This window comes from Microcaecilia unicolor, chromosome 6 (genome assembly GCF_901765095.1).
Source record: "Microcaecilia unicolor chromosome 6, aMicUni1.1, whole genome shotgun sequence".
NCBI lineage: Eukaryota > Metazoa > Chordata > Amphibia > Gymnophiona > Siphonopidae > Microcaecilia > Microcaecilia unicolor.
The window spans coordinates 98,450,363-98,464,763 of NC_044036.1; the positions used below are offsets into that span (position 1 = coordinate 98,450,363).

Consider the following 14,401-nt stretch of genomic DNA (forward strand, 5'->3'; position numbering starts at 1 on the left):
GTATATCCATAGGAATTGGTGTGCAGAAGTGATGTAGAAGTTGTGGTCATGAGAAACAGAGACAGATACAGTCACTGTGAGAAGCATGTTACAGCTCTCTCTCTTTTGGTTCTAGGTGATTGCTGCAGAAGGTGAGAAGGTTGCCTCTGAATCTCTGAAGATAGCAGCAGAAATATTATCTGGTAGCCCAGCTGCTACCCAGTTGCGTTACCTTCACACTCTCCAATCGCTATCTGCTGAGAAACATTCTACCATTGTATTACCTTTACCCTTTGACCTTTTGAGCATGATCTCTACCATCAGTCACAAGGTCCCAGAATGTTGCTCCTCAACCAGTACAACACAACCTGAAGAGGTGCTACAGGGGAGCGTAAAAAAAGACTCGCCTATGCTGTAGAGCTCTCCTGGAGATGTGATTCTGCTATCTGGTATAACAGACCCTTCCACAGGATTTTATAGTGTGGGGCATTTTTTACAGGAATAAATCTTCTGGCTTGAATTAGATTGAAGTCTTCCCATCAGAGGGATTTATAGGTAGTCTACGCATCCTGTGAACTCCAGGAGGAAGTTCTCCTTAGCACAATGCAAGTACTATGGTGAGCATTAGCAGTCAATGTGAGGAACTAAGATCTCGCTCTACATATCCTTGCTTAGGAGGGAGGTTCATTACTGTCACATTCCAAGTACTCGCAAATGAATAATCTTGGCTTCTCATCACAAATGGCAACAAAAAGGGTGGAGGCATATTCCAAATGAGCTGAAAGAGCAAGTAATAGAAGGTTGCATGACCAAAATAAGAATACACATGTTCACTGTCTGTATCACATAGAAATATAGAAAATGATGGAAGACAAAGACCATTGGAACAATTCTATTAGCTCGTGCCTAGAGCTACACTCTACTTATGTACATCAGAGGTACCATTAATTGGTGATTTTGTGCTTAAGTGCACTAGGCGCTATTCCGTAAAGTATAGCCTAAGTGCAAAAGCATGTATCTCCAAGGTGGGCATAAATATGGGTGAAAAAAACCAACAAGAAGGAGGAAAGGACCTCACGAAGCCGTGAGAAGCAAAAGAAAAACAGTGAGGATATCAAATAAGTCTTTATTGAAAATGCTTAAAAACGGCCCGACACAGCCGTGTTTCGGCCCGAAGGCCTGCCACAGGGGTCTTGATGAATCTCTGATGTTGTGATGTAGGGCTTGATATTTTTGCTACACTTGCATTATTTACATTAGCCGACCATACGGCTACTGTTTTTCAGCACATCTGCAAGACAGAAGATAATTGAAGGATTTCACAGCCAGATCCTTGCAACAAATTTTTCCCGTTGTCAAGCCCTACATCACAATATCAGAGATTCATCAAGACCCCTGAGGCAGGCCTTTGGGCCGAAACACAGCTGTGTCAGATCGTTTTTAAGCATTTTCAATAAAGACTTCTTTGTTATCCTCTTTGGATTCACCTCACTGTTTTTCTTTTGCTTCATAAACATGGGTGAAACATGAGCATGGTGCCAAGTAATATACATAGCTTATAGAATACTTTCAGCTACATGCATCACGTAGTCGCGACCCATTTACTCCTAATATTGACATGGCATAAGGGGTTAAGAGGTTGTGCCTAAGCTTTGGTGCACCAATGTGGGTTTGCATGATATTCTATAACAGCATAGGCATGCCTAAGTGCCATGTTAGAATTGGCACTAAGTGCGACCCATTTTAGTGCCTAAACCGAGGTGCCAACTTATAGAATTGCCTCACATGTGGCCTGTCCACTCTCCCCATTCATACCAAATACATAGCTCTACAATCCTTTCCTCTCCCTAAGACCTTGGTCTTCATCCCATTCCTTGAGGGCTGCCAACAGGTCATCATTTCAGGACAGTCCTAATGAATATACAAGAGAGAGGTTTGCATACAATGAGGTAATAGGAATGCAACTCTCCCATGGATATTCTTTAGGGATATGCTGAAAATCTGACCTCAAGTACTTGGAATAAAGATCCGTGAGAGCCTCTATATTTATCCCATGCTTCCTTGAATTCACATAAAGTCTTTGTCTCCACCACCTCTACTGGAAGGCCATGCTATACATTCACCACCTTTTCCATACAAAATATTTCCTTCTATTACTCATACGCTTTTTCACCCTTATGCTATGTCCCCTCATTCTGAAGTTTTCTTTAATTGAAAGAGGTCAGCCTTCTGTGCATTTATAGCATGGCGGTATTTAAATGTCTCTATCATATTTCTTCTCTCCCTCCTTTCTTCTACAGTATAGGTATTGAGATATAATATATATATTGTCACCATATACTTTATGAGGAAGACCTGACCATTTTTGTAGCCTCCCTCTGGACTGACTCCTTTTTAAAGGTGCAGTCTCCAGAATTATACACAGCACTCCAAATAAGTTTTCACTACAGTCTTATATAGGGGCATTATCACCTGCTTTTTCTTGATAGCCATGGTTTTAGCCATTGCCTTATTCACCTGTTTGGGCATCTTAGCATCATCACATACAATCTCCCTCAGGTTCTGTTTTTCTTTTGTGCACAGATAAACTTTATCCCCTCAACTGTACCACTCCTTTGGGTATTTGCAACCCAAATACAGGACCCTGCATTTTTTAGAATCAAATCTTAGCTGCCAAATTCTAGGCTATTCGTCAAGTTTTGCTTGGTCCCTCCTCATGTTATCCATATCATCAGGGGTGTCTATACCCTATTGCAGCATTTGGTATTATGGCTCCTTTGAGTAGGAAGCTGGTTAGTCTGGGTTTTAACATTCTAACATATGCTGATGATATTTCAGTTTTTCTTCCTTTTGAAGGACAATTAGTGAATTGCATCTCAGGTGATTGATGTAATAGAAGGATGGGCAACTACCTTCAGGTTCAAAAGGAATAGGGATAAAACAACGTTTATCTTGTCTGGGAATAAATTAATATGGAAAATGAGGTCATCCTATGTATTGACAATGTTAACTTCCCATTAGAGTCCTCCCTTAAAATTTTGGGAGTGGTTTTTGATAATTATCTTTCATTTTAAGAGCAAGTACAAGTGGTAGCTAATAAGGTATTTAAAGTATTGTGGAAGCTACATCGTGTAAAATTATCTGGAGTATGCTCTTTTGTTTTGATGTTATCTACTTAGAATTTGTTGGTTGTAGTGGGCTATAAGACCTTAATGTAATGTAATGTGTAAGGTCTAGTTTTAGTCCTGAAGTGTTTAGATCGATTGCACAAGCCATGGTATTGTCACATATTGACTATTGTAACTATCATTTACAGTGGATGTAAGGATGTAGTGATGAAAAAATTCAAACGCTGTTAAACACTACTGGTCGATTGATTTTTAGATCTTCAAATTTTGATGGAGTTACCTCATTGCTGGTGCAATCGCATTGGTTGCCATTGCAAGCGGGAGTTATTTTTAAACTCATTTGTTTGGTATTTTGATGGTGAAGCACCCGCTTATATGTCCAGTTTAATCAGATTTCCTTTAAGAATATTTCCCTTGGATCTAGATGTGTTTTAATTATACAATTTCTGGATCCTAGAAAGGTGATCTATAAAAGGGTTTTCTCTAGTATGTTTGCATATTTGGCAGCTACACACTGGAACGATTTACTAACTGATGTTAGAAGACAATCTAAGTATATGACTTTTCGAAGATTGCTGAAAACATTTCTATTTAGAACATTTTTAAGAGGTTAGGTCACATAAATATATATGCTTTTTAAATGGTTTCTTAAGAAGTCACGTCATTCCTGGAGATGTTTCAGTTCTTTTCTTTTCTTGTGAGCCACACTCAGCTTTAAAGGTATGTGTAGTTATAAGTGTAATGTAATGTAACCTTACCAGACAGCCCTTCAGCAATATCAATTTTTTTTTTGTTACATTTGTACCCCGTGCTTTCCCACTCATGGCAGGCTCAATGCGGCTTACATGGGGCAATGGAGGGTTAAGTGACTTGCCCAGAGTCACAAGGAACTGCCTGTGCCTGAAGTGGGAATTGAACTCAGTTCCTCAGGACCAAAGTCTACCACCCTAACCACTAGGCCACTCCTACACTAAATCTTGTGGTGTAGCACTGGTAAGAACCCTTTCCTCAGAATGAGCTCCATTTACCACTACCCTTTGTTTTCTCCCATTTAATCAGTTTTTAACCCAGTCAGTCACTTTAGGTCCATACTAAGGACACTAGTTTATTTGAATGTCAACAGTGTGGAACTGCGTGAAAGGCTGAAATTGTACTCCACATCTAGCACTCTCCCTCAATCCAACTCTCAGGTCACCTAGTCAAAGAAAATAATCAGATTTGTCTGACAAGACCTGCCTTAACCATACTGGCTCACGTCCTGCAATTCATTGGATTCTAGAAACTGCAGTATCCTCTGTTTCAGCAGCGCTTCCATTAGTTTACTCACCACAAAGGTCAGACTAATCATTCTGTAATTCCTAACTTCCTCCTTCTACTTTTGTGCAGAGGGACCACATCTGCCCTTCTCCAGTTCTCTGGAACCACTGGACTCTATAGAAACATCGAAAAAGTCAGATAGTGGAGTTGCCAGAACGTTGCCAGTTGTCAGGACTTCCCCTGGGCACAAGTGAGGATGGAGAAGTTAGGCCCAGAGCAGAGTAGAGCAAGGTGGAAACTGGGCAGGACCTGGAACCAGACATGGAACAGGAATCACGGGTACAGCAGAACCAACTGTGGTGTAGGAATCAGGCCTGAGACAGGAACCATGGTTGGAGCAGAAATGAAGCATGAAGCAAGTAAGGAAGAATTTGAACTGAAGCAGTTTAAGGATCTGGAATAGCAGTAGAATAAGGTCAGGCCTACTGAAAACTGTTGAATCAACAAGGGTGTGTTTCTGGGAGCTCAGGTTGCAGCTAAGCAGCTGCCATGGTTCAGCCACAATTCAGTGTTTAGTCTGCAAGGCAATGAGCTCAATTCCTGGAAACCCTTACACCAAGTTCCTTCAATACCCTCAGACATATCCTATCACTTTGTCTGCTTATAGTTTAGTTAGCTCCTCATTAACACAGTCTTCTGAAAATCATTCAAGCAAGGTCTGCCCCACTTCCATTACTACATGTGTTTGTTTACTGTGGTTCTACTCTTGTCTCTTCATCTCTGAACATAGAATACAAATATTTGTTGAGCAATTCTGTGTTATCCTTATCAGCTTCTACATATTCCTCTCCTTCAACTTTGAGCCTCACAATGCCACTTTTATACCTCCTTCTGTTACATTTCCTTCTATAAATAACATCTGAAAGATTCTTTGCTTTCCTATTTTACCATCTTCTCTTAGATACTGTTGCTTGTCTTCCTTTTTCTGTGATCTTTCCCCTTATCTGCTACTTCTTTCAAGAATCATTGTGGCTTCCTTTTCTTGTTACATTTACTTTCCTAACAAAAAGATTTGTTCCCCTTTCAGATTTGCCCACTGTTGTTTTTTTGTTTCTTCATCCAGTAGTTCCCATCTAGCTAATGACTCCTTCGGCTATTCCTCCAACTTAGCTGTTAGTTTTCCTGAAGTCTAGGTCCCTCACTTTTGAAAGAACCCTTTCCATTTGTGCAGTGGCATATCAAGGGGGGAGCGGTGGGGGCAGTCTGCCCCGGGTGCACACCGCTGGGGGGGTGCCCCGCGCCTGTTGGCTCCGAGTCCGCTCGTTTCCTCCCTGCTGTTCCCTCTGCATGGAACAGGTTACTTCTTGTTCCGGGGCAGAGGGAGCAGCAGGGAGGGAACGAGCAGACTCGGAGCTAACAGGCGCGCTGCACCCCCCCCCCCCCCCCCCCAGCAGGTAAAAATGCACCCGGGGGGGTGTAGTTTCACCGGGGGGGGGGCAGTTTCGCAGGGGGGGCCACGCTGCACCCAGAGGGGGGGCGCATCGGCGATCCTCCCCGGGTGTCAGCCAGGCTAGGAACGCCACTGCATTTGTGTCCTAATATTGAACCATACTATCCAGTGATCACAGGATGCCAGAGGATCACCCACTATAACTTCAGAAACAATCTCCCCATTTATTAGTGCCAGGTACAATATAGCCCCCTCCCATGTGGGTTCCATTACCAGTTGTTGGAATAGTTCTTTCTGTACAGAATCCAGGATCTCCCTACTTCTAGATAAGTCCACAGCAGGGATATCCCAGTCAACATTTGGCATGTTGAAATTACCTATCAGTAGTAGTTCCTCTTTCATAACAATATTCTGAATGTCTTCAATTAAATCTCTGTTGACTTCTTTTGCCTGTGTAAACAATATTCCATTCCCTCTTTTAACGGTAATACGTTTTTTAAAAAATTCCAGCAGCGCCAGAAACGCCACACACTGGGAGCAGAACTACTGCCAGTGGCTGCAATGGGCCAGCGGTAGTTCCGGGTTGCCACAGCCCGGCATTGAATATCTGTGTTGAATACCGGCAGCAGTCAAAGTGCTGCCCGCCACCAGCTGAATATCATGGGGTGGATTTACTAAAGTGCATTGCTCTATTAGCATGTGCTAAAAGGGCAATTCTACAATCTAGCTGGCTGCATTTATATGCCCCTTATGTATGAACAGGTCTAGAATACTTTCACCTATGTGGGTAAGTGTACAATTACCACAAAAGTGCCAGGAGGGTGCCTCATTACTATTTTACAAATACCCACTTAATTTACATAGTGCTTATTTGAGGGGGGAGGGAATATTCACATGGGTGGGGGTTCCCACTTATGCATTTAGCTGCCCACAGTTACATCTGATCTATGGCTGGTATAACTGCAGGTATGAAAATGTTAGGTGCGCCAATAATGAGTTACGATAGGATTCTAACACGGAACCTGGGTATCCAGGTGCCATTATAAAATAGAGTGCTTCCTTACATGCTTGGGGTGGCAAATGGAGGCACTTAATTGTACAATTGTCCTCAATGCTGTTCATGCATATTATTATTATAAGCAGTGTTAACAGTATAGTAAATAATGCCTGTACATGGGCATGAGTGTTAACACGGTAGCTTCTTTTAGTAAATAGGCCCTGAAGATTGGTACTTATTGGGTCCAATATTCAAACACATATCCAGATAGTGGCGACTGTTATCAGACTAATGGCCACTGGAAATTATTACAGATCACCCTGGTGGTATCTGGATAATGCCGGGTCAGTACATGGCTGGAGCAAAGGTGGAGGTGGAAGTTATCTGTAGTGAAATTGAATCCACTAATCAGATCATTATCGATAGAATGTTAGGACAGGAAAAGGCTGCCTAGCTTTATCCAGTTACCCAAATAGTGGGCTAAATATCTGTTATCTGGATAGTGGTGTAAGTTACTATTCTATCTGGGATATTCAGCGTCAGCTCCTTATCCAGATACTGGTGCTGAAAATCTGGATATTTTGGCCAGTGTTTAAAAAAAAAAATGCCGACCGTGACAGCTGAATATCAGCCTACATGTTTCTAAGCTGCAATTTATTTTAGTAAAATAACTGGTATTGGGACAAGTAATCCCATAGTAAAAAGATCCTGGAAATATCACCCATGATACTGGCATTCCTTAGCAATGTGTCAAACAGTTTCAGATCAGGGAATCCAAGCCTGAGATACTGTTTTTCTACCTGCAAATAATGGAGCATCCTCTGAATGCAAGAAAGGAAAGAATCTTCAGTACCTCAACTGAACATTTACATGGGTTGCTTTTATAACCAGTGTATATAATGTCCAAAACTCAACTTGGTTAAAAACCTCACTACCACGTACTAAGGCAAAGGCATCTTTTCTCATCCTTTATACCCCTGCTTCTGCTTGGTCACAGTACTACCACCAACAGAGAAGGCAACAGTATGGCAACTCAATGAGCATGTACAGTACATTCTAATTTTGCACTACCTCCTCTCTTCAGCACTGGAACTATTGCGGCATTGGGAGCATAGCTGTAGCATGGTTCCTCCCTTCTTTCACCAAAGACTGGAGATCAAGACCCCAGGAAATATGGTGCCTGGAGCAATGCCCTGGAAAACCCCGACTCTCCTATCAATATGTGCTTCCTGTCCAGAGTGGAAACCATGGGGAAGATGAATGGAAAAAGCAGCTACAGGACCAATATGCACACTCACCAAGTTCTTGTGCTGCAGATCTCCTATTCTGTTCTCACTGCCATGGCCTGCGAAAAGGGAAGTCTTTAAAAGCAAAGGGGCATTGTAAGAATCCAGGGCATAGAGGAGGAAAGCAACAATAGAGAAACTTGGTAGGTGAGTGAAAAGGGGCAGAACAGAAACCTGGAGGGAAAGGCAGGAAGAGAAAAATCCAAGGCAGGAAAGCCAGTTGACAGGAAACTGATGAGACGATGGAGGAAACATGGAAAAGAAGAACCACATGCAGGAAAAGTAGAACCTGTAAGGAGGGTTATGGGGGCAGAGGACCTGAATGGGTAGAACTGCTGTGACAGACATGCATGACAATAGGGGAAAGAAAATAAATGTGATGAGATGAGAACAAAGTGAGAGAAAGAAAGGGTAAGAGAACAAGGTACATAAGAAAAGAACACAGAAAAGTGAAAAGAGGAAAATTGAAAGTGAAAAGTGAGGGAGATAGGGAAAAGAACATGATAGAGGACATAGACAAAACAAGGAAAGGTAGATCAAGATATGAGCAGGGCACTAGAAAAATAAGAGGAGACCAGAGAGAAAGGTAACCCACTTTGACCCTTGGTGGTATTGCTATACAAAGGTCATGACTGTACAACTATTGTTTGAGTGAACTCAATATCTAAAACACTTTAAAAAGGTGCTAGTAGGTCTGTTCTGCTTACTTGCTAAAGTTGAAGAAATGTATGGCTGTTTCACCAAGATAGAGCTTTTCCGTGGAGACAGCGTTCTTTTGTCTGTGCTTTATTTAGCACCTCTACTTTCCATCTGAGTTGTGAAGTTTCACATTACCCAACCCCTGAAGGAGGCTTTTTGCCGAAACATGGACCGTGTCGGGTCCTAATAAACCTTGTTTTGAAGCTCCTACTCAGCTGTTGGGTTGGTCATTTGGATTCTGTCCTCTTCCACCCATGGTTTGATTTGTAAATACTGTTTCCAACAGTGGCTAGTCCAGATTACAAGTACCTGGCAGAGTCCCAATTAGTGGCAAGGTTCCATGCTACGTAATCCCAAGGATAAGCAGAGGATTAGATGGACTTAGCTTTTTAAAGTCCAAGAGATTTTATTTTTTTCATATACATAAAATGAAAAGTAGAACACCACAAACAAAAATTTAACAATCTTAGGAGGAAATATGAAGTTCAATTCACAGAACCAGTATAAAATCAATTGAAGATGATTTAAGTACGTGCCTTGCAAAAGTTTCCACAACATTATACTTGTTTCACATTCTGTTGTCTAAAATAGGCAATTCAAAATGCATTATAAAGAGGGTTAGTTTAACTGATCTAGACAATACATTATACGCTTTTAACATGAAAGAACAATGATGTAAATACTGAACAAGCAATTAAGAAACAAAAATTGGTTGCATATATTTTCACACCCTTTGTTCATGGCAAACTCAAATTAGCTCTAGATCTGAAAATTGTCTTAATAAGGCCCATAAGTTCACCAATTTGAATACATCTGGATGAAGAATCAAGCTGTTTCTGTTCTATGAAGTGATTTGAAGCAAATGTCTAAACAATATGAAAATGGAGCTGCTGAAAGAACTTTGGAATATGATTTACTGGAAGGTACTGACAGACAGGGGCACTGTCAGGTCCATCAGTGTAAGGTGGAAACTGGCAACACAAAGATACTGCCTTGAGAAGCTGTTCCTCCACAATTAGTTGCCATAGTTCAAGGAAACTACTTAGGTCATTGTGAAGCTTAAGACTTCTTTTAAAAGAATTACAGAAGTCTATGGCTGAGACTGAGGAAAATGTTGACTGTTCAAGAATACTCTACAAGTATGATCTATATGGGAGGCTGGCAAGAAGGAAGCCACTGCTGAAGAAAAGCCATAAGATGTACTGCATAATGCTTGCAAATAAAAACATAGGGGACACGGCACACATGTGTGAGACCAAAGTGGCACTTTCTGATTTGAATGCTAAGTGATAAATATAGCATAATATAAACACAGCATATCACCTTCCTAACACTATCTGTATAGTTTAGCATGCTGATGGAAGCATCAGGGCCGTGCCTAGGGTCTCTGGCGCCCCCCTGCAGACTATCAGTTGGCGTGCGTGCCCCCCCCGAACCTTTAAATTTACCTCGCTCCGCCTCCAATGTCTGCGCAGCATCAGTGAAAGCGCTGCCTGTCTGACATCTCTCCACCAGCCTTCCCTTCGCTCGTTCCCTCTGTGTCCCGCCTTCTTCTGACGTCATTTCCTTAGGGCGTGACACAGAAGGAATGAACGAGTGAAGAGAAGGCTGGTGGAGAGACGTCAGACAAGCAGCGCTTTCACTGACGCTGCGCAGACATCAGAGGCGGAGCGAGGTAAATTTAAAGCGCCGGGGAATCAGGGATGGAGCAGAGGAGTAAGGTTTTTAAAAAAAAATACAGGCGCCCCCCCGTGGCACTTACCGCGCTTACCGTGTTGGCACGGCCCTGGGAAGCATTATATTAGAGCAGGGGTTCTCAACCCCCAGTCCATGACACACACCTAGCCAGTCAGGTTTTAAGGGTATGGAGATAAATTTGCATGCACTGGCTCGACTATATGCAAATCTATCTCATGCATATTCATTGTAGAACACCAGACTGGCCTGGTGTGTCCCAAGGGCTGGGTTGAGAACCCCTGTATTAGAGGGATGCTTTGCAGCACTGGGGCAGGGAAGCTTGTGAAAATCAAGGGAAAGATGTATGGTGCAAAGAATAGACAGATCCTGGAGGAGAACCTGTTCCATTCTGCCACTCAGGGACTGGAGAGAAGATTCATTTATCAGCAGGGTAAAGATCCTATGCAAAAAAATACAAGCAACAGTGAATTTCTGAGTGGCCCAATCAAAGCCCGCACCAAAATCCAATAAATAAATTTGTAGCATGGCCTGGAGACTGATTTTATAATAGACTGTCTAGGTTGGGAGGCCATTAGGCACCTATTTTAAGTTTATGTATCTTTATAAACTTACTCTAAAAAGCTGCAAAAACACAGCTATAATGAAGCCAAGTATATTTCCACCAATTATTCTATGAAGAAGAATGGGCAAAAACTGCACAATCCCAATCTGCAAAGTTGTTAGAGACTTATCCTGAATGATTCATGACTGTTCATTGTTGAAAAAGGAACTTCCAGCAAGTATTGAATCAAGGGGTGTGAATTTTTGGTTTCCTCTTCTTAATTACTTTTTGAATATTTCTTCACTTATTCCTTCATATTTAGATTATGTTGTGTAGATTGGTGGAACAAACCCCTACTTTAATGAATTTTGAACTGCATTTTTTAAAGAGCAAATTGTGAAAAATGTACAAGAATGAAGACTTTGGAAAGGTACTCTATATTGATAGTTTATATTGATAGTTTTTAACAGCAAATGTTTCAAACCTGTAAACCAAACACATTGTAGTGCATTAATAATTAACCTTAAGGAGATTGGAGTACTTCAAGTTGGACAGCATTATTTGAACTACCAAGGAAAGAAGTAAATTCAATAGCCCCTGTTTACTAAAGGATATTCTATCTTTACACATTAGAAATTTCAAAATACCTGAAATAATTTTCAAGACCTAGAATACGTTTCCCTTCCCCCATACTCCCAATATTCAGCTCATGGCAGTCAGCAGTTTTAAAGGTGCTGACCACCGTAGGCTGAAAATAATGTAGATATTCAATGCTGGGCTATGTCCGGGCATCAGAACTGAATATCCGGGTCAGCTTTGGACGCAGAAGTTATACAAGTGCCGGTCGATATTCAGTACCAGCACCTGCATAGAGAACTAAGCACAGTTAGGACTGCCTTTTGTGTAGTCTTACTTGCCTGGTTAGCTATGCGGGCACTGGCATTAAGTATTGTTGGTGCCTGCATAACTGCAAGCTCCTACCCAACCCTGCCCTGGCATTCACTGTACAGTGCTGCAGTCATCAGAGGCACCGCATGGTTAAATGTCGCTGATTATCCAGGGACGGATCGCTGATCAGGATTTAAGTGGGCAGCAACCCCCTCCTGCCTGCTAAAACCCCTTTGAAAATCTACCCCTAAGTTTCTAATTTCATTATTGTTTTTTCAAATATATATTTTCTCTTGCTTTTCTACAACCCTCCCCTCCCCCCCCACCCCCACCCCACAAGACCTCTGCGGCTCCAATGACATTATTCACATCTGGAGGAAGCCCTATAGAAAGTACAATATCCATGTTTGAATTCTCCTGTCAATGTGGAGAAAAAGCTTAAAGTCAGTAACATAGGCCAAACAAGGAAACACTTGTTTTCCCCATAGTTAAAAAGCTTCTACTATGTAGGAATTAATAAGCAATAGGGAATTTTGTCTAAAAAAATAATTTAATCTCTACCAAAAATTATACCATAATGTAAATAAGATATCCTCTAAATTACATAGATGAAAGCTATATTAACAAAATTATATCTACAGATTAAGGGTGATAAATAGAGCAGTTATATTATACCTTTCCAGTTAGTCTACTCTACACCCAAACTCATAATATATTCTAAACACTGGACCATCACAAAGACAAGCAGAGCAACCAAAATACTGACGTTTCACAGGAGAACCCCTCTGTCTCTGATAGTATTTACACAATTACAGACATACTATCAAAAAGGCTGGAAGTGGGAGTATCTGGCATTCTGGTATGGAAGGAACATGTGTATCCTGCTCCAGCTACACTATGCCATGATAAAACAAAAGATGAATGATCTAGTTATATATGATGTATATACAAAGGAAGAAAGATTCTAAGGGGCCCTTTTACTAAAGCTTAGCATGTGCTAAATACTAAGAAGCCCACAGGTATAAAATGATCTTCCTAGCATTTAGCACCCACTAATTCTAATAGCTTGCACTAAGCTTTAGTAAAAGGGCCCCTAAGTGTGGAGTTAAAGCTTTATTTAAAATGAACAAAAAACAAAACATGTAAAATGAATAGGATATATGTGTGCATTGTGCTGTGTAAAGACACCTACTGTGTATTCACTGTACGAGTACAGTACAGTGTAGTGTATAGGGCAGGAAATGGATTAACAGATATAGGTACAAAGAATCCATTAAAGAAATGAGGTTAGATTGTGTAAATTGTCAAATAAGGCCTTCACAAGGGTATTAATAGTTGTGTGGCTTCTGCAGTTAATGTTCAGAAGGTAATGGCTACAGAAGGAAGGAGGATGAGAAGAGAAGTGAATGATGAAAGGAATGTGTCCCCTAAGCAAAACTAAAAGCAGTAATACTCCAATTAGGAGTAACCTGAAGAAGAGCAATGTCTTTTTTTTAAACCAGAGAATGTGTAGAAATGTAAAAGATTAATTTCATATAGAATAAAAGCAGAAGTAGGACAAAATGAGGAAAAGAGCAATGGGAAAACAATCAGAGAGAGAGATCTGAAAGGTCTCTTTAACACTAGGCCTCCAAAGACTGAGTTCTCTTGATGGAGATGGAAGAAAATGTGTGTCCGCATTAGTGTGTGGCCTGAGAGAATTGTGTAAAAGGCATGCTCAGTTTGGGTAAATCAGAAAGGAGTATGATGATGGATGGAAGTCTACAAAGATCAGGCCTCTTTGCAGCCCATGCTGGCTGAATTTTCCTTTTTCCATGACTAGTTTAAATTTTTACAACAGTTTTCACCAAGATCCAAATATCATGCACTATTGACCCTCTCAAGCCATAGCAAATTTGGGTGAAGGAAGCCTCAATGAGTGTTTACATATAGTACAAGGATGTTCACAAGGCCCAAGTTTGTTCTGCTCCATGATGTATTAAAAGTAAAGCTTCATTAGGTAGCTGTGACAAAATGATGTCCATCCTTCTTTATAAGGTGAATGATTCATTATGGAAGTTTGGATTTCTTGAATTTAACAGACTTTTTCGGACTACTTCCCATCTTTGAAACCGTGGATTCTGCAAGGTCTTCCTCAGTGGGGGATTCTGAAAAATAGATAAATTACTTTATGAAACCCACACTGCATGATTCACTTAAAAATCGCCTCAAATCTGGTTCTGGTTCTAAACTGTTGATATTTGGAACACTTCACCCCACCACATAAATACAAATGGAGAGCTGTATACAAAAACTAGCCCCTATACATCTTACAATCAATCACTCTTCTATGTTATGCTTTTTTTGTTGGAAATAGATTTTACTAAATACTCCTGTCATGGAATTCCATCCAAAAACGAATTTTTGCACTTTCTCCACAGTATTGTTTTTTTTAATAGGTAAATTTTAATAAAATTGATAATGCAATAGTAAAGATAA

General features: G+C 40.9%; 2 protein-coding genes across 4 annotated transcripts in view; one reads left to right on the plus strand and one right to left on the minus strand.

Moving 5' to 3' along the window:
• Positions 1 to 7,590, plus strand: part of NPHS2 (NPHS2 stomatin family member, podocin) — a 47,753-nt gene extending 40,163 nt beyond the window's left edge. Inside the window, exons 8-10 of one of the 2 annotated variants that reach the window (XR_003942443.1) lie at positions 116 to 1,084; positions 6,632 to 6,635; positions 7,581 to 7,590. Coding sequence is in view for 1 of the 2 variants with exons in the window: in XM_030205826.1 (XP_030061686.1) it covers positions 116 to 397 (282 nt within the window). In the remaining variant the exon portion in view is untranslated. Of the gene's footprint in view, positions 1 to 115; positions 1,416 to 6,631; positions 6,636 to 7,580 lie in introns of those variants that run through there. The other variant, XM_030205826.1, reaches the window with a different exon arrangement.
• Positions 7,591 to 10,668: 3,078 nt separating this feature from the next.
• AXDND1 (axonemal dynein light chain domain containing 1) overlaps positions 10,669 to 14,401 on the minus strand; it is a 134,163-nt gene continuing 130,430 nt past the window's right edge. For both annotated transcript variants that reach the window (XM_030206601.1, XM_030206602.1), the window contains one exon: positions 10,669 to 14,070. In XM_030206601.1, the coding sequence (XP_030062461.1) occupies positions 13,973 to 14,070 (98 nt within the window). In that variant the 3' untranslated portion in view covers positions 10,669 to 13,972. The remainder of the gene's footprint in view (positions 14,071 to 14,401) is intronic.